General features: G+C 46.9%; 1 protein-coding gene across 1 annotated transcript; it reads left to right on the forward strand.

Annotated features, from left to right (window-relative positions):
* Positions 1–5996: 5996 nt before the first annotated feature.
* Positions 5997–16638, forward strand: dhh (desert hedgehog signaling molecule). The gene is made up of 3 exons (XM_066708560.1): positions 5997–7480; positions 14645–14906; positions 15067–16638. The coding sequence occupies exons 1-3, from the start codon at positions 7175–7177 to the stop codon at positions 15984–15986; spliced, it is 1488 nt and encodes a 495-aa protein (XP_066564657.1). The 5' UTR covers positions 5997–7174; the 3' UTR covers positions 15987–16638.
* Positions 16639–17259: the final 621 nt, after the last annotated feature.

A 17259-nucleotide genomic window follows, 5' to 3' on the forward strand; every position in this document is an offset into this window, starting at 1 on the left:
TTTTATGCAACACAATAAATAAATGCATTTTTTTGTTCTTTTCCATAAAATCGCCTGTTTATTTGATTTACTTATTCCCCTGCGAACACACCACACCAAAACCGCTGAAATATAGCCAATTTATCGGTTAGAGCAGTGTTTTTGTGTTAATATGAAGGGAAAGCCATGGAAAAGGCTAACGATGTTTCATTATTTCTAAGGTGGTAAAATATTAATTCAAAGACATTTAAATTTAAAACGTGTGCGCACATTGCACACCTTGGGATTCCCTTGCACATGAATTGATGTACCAGGTTCAAGAGTAGACGTACCTTAGTCCATCAAATACAGATCATGAATAAACGTGTAAATAATATATTAATAAAGGAAAACCTAAAATTCCTATTGCATGTGGATATTAACCATACTTTTAAGAACTTAAATGAGACCTACACCAATTGCCGGGAGGAGGGGGGCATGCAGGGTGTCGCAATGGCTTCGTGAGAGATTTGATTGACTCACCCCGCAGCTGCAATCATCCCAAAATAAAATGGTACGATTGACGTGGAGCCGTTACTGTGCGTGATAATGAGTTACGGTGTCTGTGATCCCAGGACAGGGTGTGGGGACAGATTGTCAGGCGGCCCTTGAACTCGTTGCATTGTTTTCGATAATGAGAGAATGTATTTTATTTTATTGTATTGTTATTATTATTATTTCTGTTGGGTCTTTGATTAAAGGCCGGGTCTGTCTGTCTGCGCCTCGTTGCGCTGCGCGATGGAGAGGAGCCATTAGACTAAACTTCGGACTCTTTTCCATGTATTATTTTTTTCCGGTCTTTTGAGACTATTCCGCTGTCACACACCCTGGGAGCCCGAGGCGGGTGTCTCTGCTCCTCCTCGCTTGCTTTCTTGATACAGTATTTGTATTTCCGTGCGTTTGTTCATTTCCTCTCGTTTCTTTTGAAGTCGTAATGCGAATCCGAGAAATGCCGGACGGTGATTAATTTCTCCTTTTGTTTTGATTATTTTGTTTTTCTTTTTTTCTCTTTTTAGGAGTTTTAATTAAATTAATTGAATTTCTTTTCTTGAAGTTTTTTTTTTTTCCCCCCGTTTTTATTTTGCTTTGTTTTTTCCTCTCTGAAAGTTTATCAGCATGGTTCCCGCAAGTGAACACAAGAAAGCGTCTGGATTTCCCGTCACTTTGTGCTCCCACATCCGATCAAATGCATAGGCCTACTGACTCGCACACATGTACATGCATATATAGGTATACTTTATTACTGTCCAACCCTGGTCCTGTAGAGCCCCTATCCAGCAGGTTCTTGAGGTCACCCTTTTATCACTAATTTAAAAACAGCTGGAAATGTCATTCTGATCAGTGAAGCAGGTGGTTTGGTAAATTCAGTCCTTTAGAAACTATTGGACCAATTACCCGAATACCGGCTGACTTGCTACTTGAATAATAACTCGCATGTGTTCCCAGTATAGAAAATGCTGATTTAGGGTGACCTATAAGATTAAGTGCACTGGGGTTCCCCAGGACCAGGGTTGGACACCTCTGCTTTAGCCTATACTGTGCAATGCCTCCCCACAGTCCAGTACACTAAGAGAAGTTGCTTTCTGTAGCCCTCCTTTTGGTTCTGCAGTTCCAGTTCCTCCCAGAGGTATTCTAGCTTTGGGATTGGAGGTCAGGATCCTCAGAGTGAAGGGCAGCTAGATGTCTGTCTTCGTGATTGTCTGTCTGTCTGTGTGACATGTGCTGTGAGCCCGTGTCCATGGTTACGCTCTCTCAAGCCAGTGGCCGTGATGTCAGACGCACCTAAGCCGTGAGAACATGCTCCCTGCTCCCACGCAGAGACGCCATCTTTGAAGTGATGGCAGTGAACTACGGGTTTGGGAACGTCAAAGGGAAGGCAGATGTGTGCTTTCACTGTATTTTTTAGATTGCTCACCCCACATTCTTCTAGTGCTCTGACCGGGGGATCTGGGAGGCTTTGGAAAATTGTGGCTGAATTTGCTCCCTTTTAAAAACTTTTAAGGGGGCCAGTCAAACAAGTTGGGAGTGTTTGGAAAAGAGGCAGAAAATTATATGTTACTGGACATTATATATTTTAAACACAGTTCTTGGGGAAATAATAAAATAAAACCTAATCTTATTTAGGGGTTTATTTAGGGGCAGCTCACAAAGTTAAACTTGGGGAGTTTGGAGAGCCCTCGAGTGTTGGTCAGATCAGAGCGGATGGACGTAGGGGATGGTCAGTCAGGAGCAGATAGGGTATCTCTAGTGTCAGAAAACACAAGGAAAGAAAGGTTTGTTTTCCGTAGAGACCAGTGTTTGAACTGCATGCCAAGTGCATTAGGACGTCTTACTGCTGCTGTTGGCTGCTGGCAAAGTGCTAACGACCCGCAGGAAGGGGCGAGACAAGGCTGCTTAATCAAGTGATAATGGGTCAGAGTGTCCTGCAGCCGCCTCACACCCCAACCCCAACACCCCCCTGGATGGAAACTCACTGATGCCGCCTCTGACACGCGCACACGCACGGCTCCACACGTGTGCAAACGCCAACAAGACTTGTGTTTTGTCCAGTAGTCAGGGGTTGTGTTGCGAGGGCCGCAGTCTGGCACGTGCGTTTTGTGGTCCAGACGACGGTGACGCTGCCAGCAGAAATGGGGTTCTGTGCTGAGGGGGGGCTGTTCGGCCACTGTCGCACAACACAGCCCTTCACACCAATGGAAGTGGAACGCACTGTGTCCTCTGACTCCCCATCCTATAAATGCAAAGAACAACTCTGGGATGACCTGAAATGGCAATTGCTGGGACCTACTTCTCTCACGGTGCACTAGAAACTCTGTTCTATTGTAGTGCGCCGTACTGCAACTATACTGTTCTCCCTGGAGCTCTGTGTGGTTCCAGTGGCTCACCAAATTATTGTTTGTGTGTGTGTGTGTCTCGTTCTGTCTTCCATTCTGCGCAGTGGGGAAGATTTGCAGTGCAGGTCAGTGAAGAACAGTGACCCCTGGCCCACAACCCTTGACTTCTCTCTATTTTGGGAGGAGGAAGATCCACCCAGGTCACCTGGGGCTGATATTGTCCTGCCTGCCTGTCCCCTAGCTTATCACCACACATCCCTACTGACACATACACACAGAAAAAACTCATACAGGGCCACACACTCTGTGTGTGTATGCCCCATTGACCCCCAGTACACTCTACGATAAGACACCACTTAGCAAGAAAATGGACAAGAAATTAGATATTTTGTCCCTTTAAATTGTTTTAGAAGCTAAAATTTGATATTTTTATTCCACACTGTGCTATATTCCACTGGTATCAGGATTAATTACTTACATTTTGGGTTTAAAATGTATCTTTGCAATGGAGAGCAAGTACTGAAGCACACACACACACACACACACACACGCACACACACTGGCGCTGCCACCTCCCCTATTTCCTCCTGAACTGATAACAGGGTGAGAGAGGGAAGGAGAGCGAGAGTAAGAAGCTTTGCCTCTCTCCCTCCTCACCCCCCACCGACCCACCCCTTTCTGTCTGTCTCAGGAAGTCCTTCAGCATCCGAATCCAGTGCAGTCTGCATCCTTGGCAGCTGGCGGAGATTCTGTCAGTGTGTTTTGTTAAAGCCCCCCCACTAACGAGACAAATTAACGAGTTTGCATTGGATTGGGATGTGCGGCCTTGACTTTAAACTCTTCTTCTTCTTCTTCTTCTTCTTATTATTATTATATTAGTATTACTATTATTGTTGTTGTTGTTGTTGTACAGCTTTTGTCAAATGTATTCACACCCACAATATTGGGTGAGTCCTTCATCGTTCATAGACTCTCTATACTTCAAATATATGTATTTCCATCGAGCGATTGTTTTTAAAATCTATATGTATTTTAGAGCTACAGTTAAGAAGTTGATTGAACTAAGTTTAAGACAGGAGGAGTTGGGGGGTAATGTAAATTTTGGACTGCCACTCTATAGAAATCAATAAGGGGGGGGCGCACAGGCAGTAACATGGACAGGAAAGCTCTCGTTTGCACAGCGGGAGGCAACTCTGATTGTGCAGGAAACCAAGCTATTCACAGCGTCACCCTCCCATCCTGACCTCCATAACGCAGGGAGGAGAGAGAAGGGGGAGAGGGGGACAGAGGGGGAGAGGGAGATGGAAGAAGGAAGAAGTGTGTGTGTGTGTGTATATAAGTGTCTGTTTGTTTGTATGTGTGTGTGCGTGTGCGTGTTTGAGTGTGTGTCTGTGTTGCGATGCCAAATAAATAAAATAAATAAATGTCACAACAAAAGACACAATCAAATACAATCAGAAACACTCAGTGCTGTGATTCGGGGTTCCTGTCCTCACCCTGGGTCCCTCCCCAACCCCCCCCCCCCCCCACACACACACACTCGCCTTCTTTTGCACAAAAGGGACAAAATGCCGCCAATATTGCCACTGCTGCCTCCACTCCACCCCACCACACCACCCCACCACCACCCCCACTCCCCTCTCCTCCCTACAAGGCACTGATTGTCTGGTTGCCCTGTGCCAAAGCATCTCTCTTCAAATGATGTATGTTTGATTGATTCATTATTCAATTTTTCCTTTTTTGGTCAATATTCTGATTGGGATTTGTGGCTGGGTGGGCGTGTGTCTGTCAGTCAGTCACTCAGTCACTCTGTCCGTCAGTCAGGTTGATGTCAAGAACTTTAAGAAATGCCGGGACAGATGTCACGACCAAGGGCAGCTGTGCCCCATCTTTGTTCCGAGCACCTTGTCCAAACTACTGCCCACCTTAGGGGCTCTGGGAATCAACGTCAGCGCTGGGGAACCAGTGGGTGGCAGGAGACTGCCCCCGAAAAGGTCTGTGTGTCTGTGTGCCAGATCAGCTGCATTTGAATTGGTGCTCGTAGTGAAGGACCTGGCCATGGTGATGTCATCCTGCTCTGAACATGGCTGACAACTTTGTGCCCCACTGTTTAAACTCTAGGGGCAAAATTCAGGGGGTGGAAATCTGCTGTTCTGATGCCACTGTCTCTATCAGTGATGCAGTGAGGAAGCAGCCACCTCTCTGCCCATCTGTCCGTCCTACTCTTCTCTAACAGACAAATGGAAGCCATCGGAGGTTACTGTAGAGTAAGGGTTTGAGGCTGGGAGGCTGGGGGGCTGGGGGCGGTCGCATTTCCAGGAAAGTACGGTAAAGCATGACCTATGGGCGCTTCCTCAACTCTGACCCCTGACTGCAGCTTTATTTAGGGCGATAATTTAAAAGCGGTTGTCAGAAAGCTGGAAATGAAACAGGAGGGGAAAAAAAGTGAGAGGAAATCCACTGTTCTTCTATTAGTTCTGTCCTCTTCTTTTTCTTCTTCGGCCACTTTGCCTTTCTCTCTCATTGCCTTTCTATCTCTCCTGGGGGACAGGGGGAATGGGGACAGAGCGAGAGAGACAAGGGGAATGAAGACACAGATAGATGGACAGAGGTAGAGAGAGAGACAGGGAAATGGGGACAGAGAGACAGACGGGGGAATAGGGACAGAGAGAGAGAGAGAGAGGGGGGGGGGATGGGGACAGAGAGAGAGGGGCAGAGGTAGAGAGAGGGACAGAGGGAGAGGGGACCGAGAGAGCGGAAGCGAGGGAGTGTCAGTGTCAGAGCTACTGGGCTCTCTCTGTATCCGTTATACAAACCACATACTATTTATAAATCTGAAAATGTGGAGGAATTTCTATACGCTGTTGTTTTTCTTATATTTGCATTGAAAGACTTTCATAGAATGTTAAGCAATTGTAAACTTTCCTTTGTTTTGTTGTGTTTTTTCAAGTGGCGTTATATAACTGAATGCTAATAATCATAATCATAATAAATGTCCTGGAACTTTCACAGCTCGAGCGCGTCCTCGTGAACGCGAACGCGCGCCGTGCCCATAGAGAAGGGGGCGTGTACGCTGGGGCCGCGGGGGCGCGCAGGGAGGAGGTAGAGACTCCGGCCAGTATTTCAGTCCCAATGGCTGAGGCAATGAAGCCAGGAGCGCAGGGACACGGGCAGCCGAGGACAGGGGACCGACCCTTCAATCGTCTGCTGGGGGAAGCACTGACAGCGAGAACACAGAGAGAGAGAGAGAGGGAGAGAGGGAGAAGGGAAGACAGAGAGCGGGGGACGGCAATAGAGCTGTTCAGACCAACCTCTGATAGAAAGCCAGACCAATTTAAACTGACTGAACGGGACACATATTGCAGCAGAGGAGAGTGACAGTAGCACAGCTGTGAGACTCGTGTACTGGATGCGTTGCTGAAACACCTGTTTCTTTTGCCGGAGCGTTACTGATACATCCTGAGTACCTGCGCGAAACTAAACGGGTTTAAATATCAGTTTCTTAGCGTTCTCCAGTTCCAGCAAAATGCAGCTTAAATCAAGGTTAAAGCAGCGTTGCATATAAGCTGACGAATATCTTTATTTTTATTTAATATATTTCGAAACGTGTCTTTTTTTGTGTGACTGTCCCTCACAGCTAAAAGTACATTTTTAATCAGCTGGTTTTTTTTTTTGTTTTGTTTTTTTCATTATTGATTTTTGAAGTGGTTAAGACAAAAAGAACGAAAAAAAAAAATCAATGACAGTTAATAAATAGTGGAATTTGATGTCATTTGTTAGTTGTGCGTGCTCTAATGTAAGACAGGTCTAAATGTACTTAAAAGACGTACTGATACAAGAAAGCGTCAAAGAAAAGGGTACAAGACTTACAACACAAACACTGAATAGTTTAATTAATTATTACACTTGAAGGCGAATAGGCATTAGACGTTGGAGGTAGGAAAATACGTCTTAATCTTCAAATTAATTTTTGAAGGCGGGGAGCAGATGCAATAGGAGTAGTGTTGGATCAGAGGTAGCTATATAACAATTAACTACGGCTTTATTCTGTGTTGGCATGGTAAACTTATACTTTGAGGGTGGGTTGCGAAATATTAGACTTTAAAAGCTTACAAATCACATCACAAGCGGTCAGTCTTATTCTTGAAATATAAGTTGAATGTCAGCGCTGGAGCTGAGCTGAGCCGGCGGGTTGGCTGTTGGGGGGTCCTGCGATTCCAATGGCAGCGGGCGGTGGGCTGAGAGCGGCTCTGGCGGTTTGATTCACCCCCCACCCACACTCCCAATCCACACCCCTTCCCTCCCTCCCTCTTCCCCACTCAATGCCGTTGCTGCCCGGGCCCCGGCTGGCTCGAGTGGGCCTGCTGTCCATCTGCAGCTGGCTGCTGGCCCATGGCTGTGGCCCGGGCCCCGGCCACGGGAGGCGCCCCAATATCCGCAAGCTGACCCCCATCCCTTACAAGCACTCCGTTCCCAACTTCTCCGAGAACAACCTGGGCGCCAGCGGGAGAGCCGAAGGCAAGATCACCCGCAACTCGGAGCGCTTCAAGGACCTCGTCCCCAACTACAACCCGGACATCATCTTCAAGGACGAGGAAAACACCTCCGCCGACCGCCTCATGACCAAGGTAAGCGCTGACCTGTACCGGTGCACCGACCGCGATAGAGAAAACTGCCCTGTAGGGACCGGTCAGTCTGCGGCATGGCTGGTGCAGGGAGGGTGAGAGGTGTTAGACGCAGGAGGAGAAATGGCAGAGCCAAGGGGTACGGGTCCAGCGCCCCCTCTCACATTGACAGGCTGCTATCGCCACGAACCCGCTGTGGGGCCACATTTCCATCAACAGCACTGTATTATAACTACAAAGCGATACGTGTCAACCAGTTTAACCTAGCGTGTAAGTCGCAGACTTGCTGATATGAATGCAAATTAAGCCGCACTATTTACGAGGAGAGACGCGAATTAAACCGTAGTGGTGTAAGTATATTTATCAGCGCTGTTCAGAAAAGGTGATTGCTTACATATGCGTATATTGATTTATGTATCAATTTAAAGGAAACGTTTTCTATTTATACTTTGTCATTTATTGTTTATAAATTAAACATAATATCCCAGGAGGCCACCCAAAAAGTTAATATTAAACATTGTTAAATACTGTGTCAATATAAAGAACAATGTCTCCTTGATGCAGATCTTACAAAGTTAAAGGTTAAAATCCTATCCTCGCGATAGCGCTGAATGGAGAACAGAAGAACTGTCACGCATGTATCTCAAAGAGCTTTACAACTGTCCCCACAGACTTAAAACGCAGGGGCTCTTCTGAATACAAGATACGTTGGGAGACTGAAATCAGAAGTAGAAGATCTGAAACGGGGTTGTCCCAAGATCGCAAGGGTACTCTTCGCAGGGGCTGACCTCGATGCGTTCACGCTGTTTCATGTGAAGGGTAAAAGAAAGTAAAATACATACGTTCGGTTTGTCTAAATTGTAAGAATCCGAATCTAAAGCTAAAACAAAATGATGCACTACTAATTTCATAGGTGGATGAAGTTGATCACGATTCTTGTCTTAACTGTAAGAATTGAGCGTCATTAGACACAGACTTCTCCAGCACAGAATACTAGCGCACTTTCTGGGTACAAAGGTTGCTTCTGATAGACGCAACCCCCTTCACTGCTTTATTGCGAAGGTGTGTGATTCCAACAGGACACATTTTATGCTTAAAATTTCTGAGCTCTGCGTTATTAATCAACCAAGGCAGGGCGCCACACATTCCATTTTATTATTCACCAAAAGCCTAACCTGCCCACAGACCTGGCCTCTCCATGTGGATTCTGGGAATTTCATGTTGAAAGAATTCGAAATATAAATATTCAAAATGCTTTGCATAGAATACCATAAGTAACTCTCATTTAGGGGTCTCGATTGAGATTCATGTATTTGTGCACAGTATCTATTAATAAAGGGAATACACCTTTTGCGTAACTTTCAGGTGTACAAACACTCGGCCCCACCCTCAGCCCCCCACCTCTAAAGAAAACAAAACGCTCGACCGATTCATTTTTTTTTTCTATTTCTCATTCAACGATTTCCTTCAGATTAACCCTCTGACTTTTATCTGGGAATCAGAAGTAAAAGACGAAGAAAAAAAAAAAAAAGGACTCCGTTTTTTTCTGTTTGCAGAAGGCGTGTTATCCCCGGCCCTGCCTCACCACCCAGCCAGTGTCACAGAGTTCACCTGCATTGTTAATTTTTAGTATTGGTGTTATTATATATATATTGGTCCTTTGGTTGTTTTCCACAGTACCGCAAGTAAAGAAAAGAACGAGAGAAAAAAACAAAACCCTGTGCGACCGCCTTCTTTTAATCTTTAACTGAAATCTCGCAGCAAAACAAATCGAGTTCCTCGTGTGAGGAGGGCTGCAGGTGCGCGGTGCCCACTGTGCCCACTGTGCCCGCTGTGCTCCCTCCACACCGCAGCCCCTGCAGCTCTAAACATATAGCAGCAGCGGTGGCCTGTGTTTTAATAGTCTAGTCTAATTCCAACTTCTAAGTCCAACAGGCCTTAGAAATATTTGCCCATGGGATAGCGTGGTATTCGCATGGTCCAGTGTAGTAAAGCACAGTGAAGGCCCATCGGCAACCACTGTAGAAAGATGGTAAAACCACAGTAAAAATACAGTAAAACTACAGCAGAACCACAGTACAACTTGCATAAGGGTAGCCTGCCCTGTGTTGGGCTGTCTGTCTGCACCCCAGACTACAGCATTCCCACCCTAAAACCTGTGTAGTGCTTTCCCACAGAATGAAAGACTAGATTATTATTATTATTGTATTACTATTATCATTATTATTATTTTGTGAGCAGGTGGGAGAGGGAGGTGGTGGGGGTTAGCAAGCTGATTTGTGCTTCAGTGCCCCAACATTGTTTCCATAGTGATTGTGGCCCAGCATCACTGGGCAAATCTGGGGCACCACGCTGCACTCTCTTCCCCCGCAGTCGACAGGACGGACACTCAGACATGTCTGGAATACCTTTCAGTGCTGCGCCGTCCTGGAGAACAAGTGCCTGTATTGATCCCAAATGTCACTTCCACGGGTGGCATTTCTTAGAAGCCCGTCCGTGAAGCAGGCAGTGGCTATGAGTAACACCAGAGTCCATGGGTGTGCCAGGCCAAAAGCTCGAAATCCTCCGCAAGATGAAAAACATTTAAAACAAATAATTAAAAGAAGCATTGTTGATTTGACACCTTCGTGGCTGAAGGTTGGTCCTCATTTGTTGCCTCTGACGTACAGAGACACCCACATCGAATGGCACTAGTTGTCAGAGTTACTGAAGTATAATTGAAGTGGGCAATCCTGGGAAGCCGAATCTGTGGTTTTGTCCTGACTAGTTCATTTCTTTCAAGAATGGGGCTCTGTGTGCCCCCACAGTGTTTTTCTACGAGGTGAGGAGATTCCCACAATTAGAATCAGATAGCCAGAGAGTTATGGCCTTAGAGTTCAGTGGGGAGATCTGCCCAATGGTTTATTAAGGGCATTTTGCCACATAGCTCACTGTGAAAGAGCTTGCCACCCCGGAGACGTGCCAGGTGCTTCTGTGCAGGTGGGAAGACCACTGAAGTGGGGTTAGGTGGGGGACCAGCTTTGTTCAAGGCCAGCTGAGTCCATTGCATTGCAATCCCTGCAGCTCTGACAGGGAGAACTGGCACTGACAGTGCAGTGTGTTTATCGAGAGTACAGGCTATTGTGGAAAGACAGAAAAAAAAAAAACAGTAAAGAAATGTTTAAAGTTTGAATTTTTCCAGGGTTTAATTGCTTAGGAGCAGTTAGTGCCATGTTGGGCTGTCAGATTTGTGAGTAGGTGAGATGGGTAGGCGATACAGTCCTTTACAGAGTGGGTGAGTTCTGCACAGGCCGTGGTCATTAGTATGTTGGTAATGTTGTGCCCAAATTCAGTGGCTTCTTTACCTGGGTCTCACACACACCCTGGTCCACCATCTCACCGTGTGGGTGTCAGTTATGAGTCTCTGTGTATCTCAGTCAGTGTGAGCCTGTGTGTTTCAGTGTGTGTGGGTCTGTAGAGGTGTCCGTGTGTTTCAGTGTGTGTGGGTCCGTAGTGGTGTCTTTGTGTGTATGTATGTTTGGGTGTGTGTGTCTGGGCCTGGGTCTCCATGTCTCTGTGTGTATGTATGTGTGTGTGTGTGTGTGTGTGTGTGTGCGCGCCGGACTCTCTGACCCCAGTGTCCCTGTGTGTCTCTGGGGGTGTTTCTGGACATCGTGATGGACTGTTCCTTTACCCCCCCTCTTGTCATGGTGTCAGGAGAGGTGCGTGCCCTGCGCTGCCCTGGCTGGGCCCGGGTGCCCTGAGTGCCCTCAGCCGTGTCCAGTGAAAGGGCCTCTTTGTCCCCGGCGGTGGCACTGCGGGGTCGCCTGCCCGAATTCCCACCAGCTGAAGTAATTTGGCGATCGGAAAAGCCCCTATTGTAGTCCTGACAATGGAACGCCTCTCTCCAGAAGTGCGAGAAATGCTCCTGTTTGTTTTCTCTCCTTCTCCTTCTCCCTCTCCCTCTCTCTTTCTCTCCCGCTTGCGCTCGCGTCCGTCACATTCCCTCTCCCGGGCCGGACATTCCTTCCATCTGCCTCTCACTGACACCGATTCATTTCTTTCTCTCTCTCTCTCTCTCGCCTTCTTTCTCTCCCCCTCTTATTCTCAGTCACCCTCTCTCTCTCTCTCTTTTTATTCACACAGTCCCCTGCCTCTCTCTCCCCCCCCCCTCTCTCCTTATTTATTTACTCTACTTTCTGCTCCTCGGCTGCAGGAAAAGCCCTTTCTGAGCGGCGAAAGGGCTACAGTTAACAATGCACGGAGCAGGGAGAAACACACCACACCTTAGTTTGTGTTTCCAGGGACAACCTTTGCAAATAGCAAGAGCCAGTGTGAGGATCATTAACCAGGGAGAAAGAGGCCTTTCGTATTTGCACAAGCTGTAAGACTCTCCTCTGCCGCCGCACTGGCCGCAGCACTGGACGCTGTGCTGTCACGATGTCTGGAGCAGTCTGCGCACAGCCTCATGGGACAGTGGGCTGAACTGCCGATGTTAAATTATCTTACTTACTGTTTATTTGTGCTCAAAGTCAGGTGCTGTATACAAATGTGCAGACAACACTATTGCACCACAAGCAGAGAGCATCACTGAGTCAAGTTTGTTTGAATGACCCGTCGCAACTGGGAGGCTGTCTCTCTTGCTGTGAGCGCTGTTGGAGAATGCCGTTCAATACGCCAGTGCCCCACCATGACCCTCAGCATGGCCTGCTCTCAGGGGCTGGTCCACCTCAACCCTTTAAAACCTAATAAAGTGACAGACCTCTCTCTGTCTTGCGGTGAGCTCTGCTGGTGGAAACGCCTTTGAATAAACAGTTGCACAGATTTCGCCTTAAACTGCTCTGAAATCACGGCAAGGGCTGTGTTTCCCGCGTCTCTTGACTTACAAGGTCAGGACGGGCATACAGGAAAGAAATAAAAATAAAAGCTGAAAAGGGCCAGCCTGTACTTCTATTCTGAGTTTTATCAGAGATGAGGAAATCTACAGGAAAACACAGCACTTTTTGTCCAGGAATTTGGTGTGGATTTACGCATGCTATTTAACCCTACAATCCCCGTGCACTCCTGTGTTTGTTTGGGTTATTTCCCCCCTCACTGTTTCTGGACTGGTGGCAATTGTGTGCAGTGCTGAGGTTTACCGTGGCTGGTCTGTGTCAGCCTCCCTGAACCCCCCATAGCAGGAGGGCAGTGTCTTATCAGGGTGGCACTAGGGAGGAGCAGGGCTGAAGTACAGAGGGATGGCATGGTCAAAGTGTGGTGGACCGGAATGAGAACAGGGGGTGTGTGGAAACTGATGCAACCTGAGGCAAATCTTACACTAGGGATTGGGGCAGGCGCACGAGGGAGAGAGAGAGAGAGAGAGAGAGAGCTGTGATTATGATTAAAAAAATATCGACCTTGAAATTGCTCACATTGAAAAATTCCACAAGACGCAACAGTGTTAGAAACATATCAGGACAGCTACAATTACTTTGTTCTTCGTTGTATTGTTTGGGGGGCAGGAGGGATTGCTGGGGAGGGCGGTACATTTTAGTTATTTATTTTTTATTGAAGATAATGGAGTCTGTTCTACTACAAAAAAACAAAAACAACAACAAAAAAAACTCAAGCTACACTGAACTGAAATGCATAAAACTAAATAATAATAAATATATATATATATATATATATATATATATATATATATATATATATATATATATATCCTCTATTTAATTTGTAAATAAGAAGTTTTATTACTCTTATTGTATGCGCTGTAAAAATCCAGTCCTCTGAAACATTTAGCTTCTTCATTTTTGGGGGGGAATTACGCTGTTAATTTCTCTGTCGTGTATGTTGTTTCTGCCATCATCTTTCCATCAATTTCTCACCTGACCTGCTTGGAGCAGAATTCTCTCCTGCAGTGAGTGCAGAAAAGCAATTTACAGTTTATTTCTTTATTGTACTCTTTTGAAACACAATTCCTGTCTGTCTGCGTTCCTTGCTTTCCCTGCTCGCCGCACTTCCTGTACTCTTGTGACCAGTGGGACGCAGCTAATGGGCTGAGACCTAGTGGCTCTCCAGGGCCCCCCTCCATTAGTCAGTGATTAAGCAGGTGATTGGGGCCAGTTTTAGCTGCCTCTTCACAGATGGCAGGTTGGCTGAGAGGTTATACCTGACTGGGGCGTCACCCCTCCCACAGCAACACCTGGCTGTCCTGGGAAAAGGAAGGCATTGTGTTGGGTTCATTATTCAAAACATCCTGATAATAATAATAACCTCAGACTGTGATAGAGGAGAAGTATAAGGGACTGTATAAGTGTGTATGTCTCTAGCTCTCTCTTTCTCTCTCTCTCACTCACTCTCTCTCACTCTCTCTCTCTGTGTCTATGGACTGTTTTATTGTTTAAAGTATTTTACATTTTACAAATAAAAACATTTCAAATGTTTAATACTTGTGATTAAAAACTTTTTTTAAATCAATTCTTAAGATCACTTAAAATTTTTAAAATCTTTGTGATTTAACGAAAACAAAATACTTAACTTCAAATAAAGTGCACAAAACAACAAAACAAACGTGATTAAAGCAAAACTGCTACCAACAAAAAAGTCAAATACATTGATAATAACTGAAAATGCACTGGACAAAATAAAGAAACAATTAAAAAGGTAAAAATAAAAAACAAACAAAGACGTTCCAATGCATTTAAAATTAAATCCAAAACATACAATGTATTTGACAAATAAATAGAACAAAACTAAACAAAAACAAAAACCCAAACAACTAGTGTTTTTAAAAACAACTAAATCTTTAAAAACAATTAAAATTCATTTTTAAAATTCATTTTAAAATATAATCATTCATAAAAGAATTAAAAGATCTTGGACTCGGGCTCCAGCAGGGGGAGATGACCGTCCCCGGAGGTGGGTCCCATCAAGGGATCCTGAGCTCCCCCAGATCTTGTATATGCCAGGTCTTGTAGGCTTCCTCCTTGCCCCTCTGATGGACCTCCAGATTGACATACTCACGAATGAGTACCATGCCCCTCCGCGCGGTGACAATCGGGTCCAGCTCCTGCTTATTAAAAAGACAGATGTTCCGTCCCTCCCACAGGGCCTGTTTCACTGCGCAGACGACACGCCACCAGCACCTCAGGGAGGGAGAGTGTCTATGGACTGTGTAAAACTCATGCCCTCTCTCTTCATCAGCGCTGTAAGGACTGTGTGAACGCACTGGCCATCGGAGTGATGAACCAGTGGCCTGGGGTGCGTCTGCGCGTGACCGAGGGCTGGGACGAGGACGGGCACCACCCTGCTGGCTCACTCCACTACGAGGGGCGCGCCGTTGACATCACCACTTCCGACCGCGACGCCCGCAAGTATGGCATGCTGGCCCAGCTCGCTGTGGAGGCCGGGTTCGACTGGGTGCACTACGAGTCCAAGTCCCACATCCACTGCTCCGTCAAGTCAGGTACCACAACCGACCCAACCCCAAAGTCCAACCTCTCTCAAATTCTGTGTCTCACACTGTGGACCCTCCTTAACACAGGGAAGTGGGATAAGGTGGTGAAAATATGTGTACAGTAAGTACAATCTCTCTCCCCTTCTGTATCTCTCCCACTCTCTCTCAGACCACTCAGTGACGGTGGAGAAAGGCGCGTGTTTCCCCGGCTCAGCCCAGGTCAGCCTGGCGGGTGGGGGGCAGGTGCCTCTGCGGACCCTGGCCCCCGGGGCGCTGGTCCTAGCAGCGGATGGGTCAGGCCAGTTGGTACCAAGCCGGGTGCTGCTGTTCCTGCACCGGGACGCGGGCCAGGCAGCCCAGTTCGTGGTGCTTGAGATGGAGGAGGGGGAGCGGATCTGGCTCACTCCCTCCCACCTGCTCTTCCTCTCCCCTGACTGCGCCCTGGACCCCCAGCGATACCAGGCTTCCTATGCCAGCCGGGCTCAGCCAGGGCAGTACGTGCTGACGCAGGGCGGGGCAGGGGGGCAGCTGCGGCCTTCGCGTGTGGTGTCTGTGTCACTAGAGGAGGCGGACGGAGTGTTTGCCCCTCTCACAGAGCATGGCACCCTGATAGTGGACGGGGTCCTGGCATCCTGCTATGCTGTGGTGGAGGACCACAGACTGGCCCACTGGGCGTTTGGCCCCCTGCGGCTCCTTCTGGGGCTCGGGTTGGGGTCGGGCAAGGACAAGGAAAAGGTCTTGGTTCCTCTCCAGGCCATGGAAGCACCAGCCACCAGTCAAACTCCACCCCTACAGCTGCCCCTCTCCCAGGACCTGGAGCTCAGACGCAGGACATGCCAGAAAAACTACACTGCCCCTGTCAGAGGGAGCACCCCAAGGGTATACCAGACCCCTCAGAGATGCGGGATACACCTGAGTGGCGGAAGTATGGGTGCGCAGCAGGCTGAGTGCACAACGGTGGACCTCTGGAACCGGGGTGGAACAGGGGCGCCCCCTGCTGAGGATGAGGGCTCTGGGGTGCACTGGTACGCCCGGCTGCTTCACACACTAGGACGCCTCCTCCTACCTCCCCAGAGATTTTGTCTGTGAGGTGCCCTCCCACTCCTCCCATCCACAGCAGTTGTTTGAACATCATCCTGACTCCCTGTAGCCCACTGCAGCGCAAAGCAGGACCAGCCTGAGAACAAAACAGTGGAGGAACAAAAACGAATAAAGAAAAGCAAACATTCCTGATAAAAAAAGACCCCAAGAAAGGAGACGTGGAAAATAGTACACACTCATACACTGACACTCATACACACACATACAAATAAATGTTGTCTTTGTCTGTTTTTTATAGCCAAGGTCTTAATATTCCACTTTAATTTCTTGTCCTGTCTCATAATCCTGGTTTGTAAAAGCTGGCTTAAAAGGTTTTTTCCCCTATAAGACTCTGTAAGCTGTATTTTCTTTTCTGTTGTGAAAGTTACACTAAAATCATACAAACAAAAATCCCTGCCAGTTCTCCATCTGTCCTGTCAGTCTTTTTTTGTTTTGTTTTTGTTGTTATTGTAATGAGAAAAAAAAAAAAAAACTACTGTAATTTGGGCTAGTACCAACCAAAGCTTTATTTTTATACCTTCTGAATGATAATATATATGTCGTATTATTGTAATTATTCAGCTTAATGATGACCTTACACAATATTTGTAATACCAGTGGTTTAAAAGTATAATTTACAAAAAATAATAATTTAATTTTTTTTTAAACAAACAATTGCAGTTTCTTTTCATTGTTGTGTGTGTGTGTATGTGTCTGGTGTTTGTGTATTTGTATGTGTGTAAGTTTGCTTGTTGGTGCTTGTGTGTATTAGTATGTTAGTGTGTGCGTGTTTGGGGATGTTATTTGTAGCCCATGGGTCCCTGCACTGCCCTGTTGGGGGTTCTGGGGGGGGTTTGCCAGTTGGAGCTCTGCGGGGCAGTGCATTCTCTCCTGCCTTATCCTGCAAAACATGAACCCAACACCCTTCCTGAGATAAACTGTGCACTGTGCTCGTCCCTCTGGGTGGCCATGGCTGGTGTGGATACAACACCCTCACAGAGGCCAGTGTGTCGCTCTCAGGCATTACACACAACTGCCATTTCCCTATTGGATTGTGTTGTTTTCTGTTGGGTTCTGTTGGGTTGTTTCTCATGTGTAGCACCCTGGACATACACTCCAAAAATCTTCCCTTCAGATGTTTTATGTAACTCCTCCAGTAACAGGCTGCAAATACGGGTCCTGAGTCCTGGGACACAAGTAGGGACTCACTGTCCGACCCAAGTAAGCCCAGAATCCAAAAAGCTCTGGAGCCACAACCAAGACACTGCGCCTCCTGAGGTCT

The sequence above is a fragment of the Amia ocellicauda genome, chromosome 7 (genome assembly GCF_036373705.1).
Source record: "Amia ocellicauda isolate fAmiCal2 chromosome 7, fAmiCal2.hap1, whole genome shotgun sequence".
Lineage (NCBI taxonomy): Eukaryota > Metazoa > Chordata > Actinopteri > Amiiformes > Amiidae > Amia > Amia ocellicauda.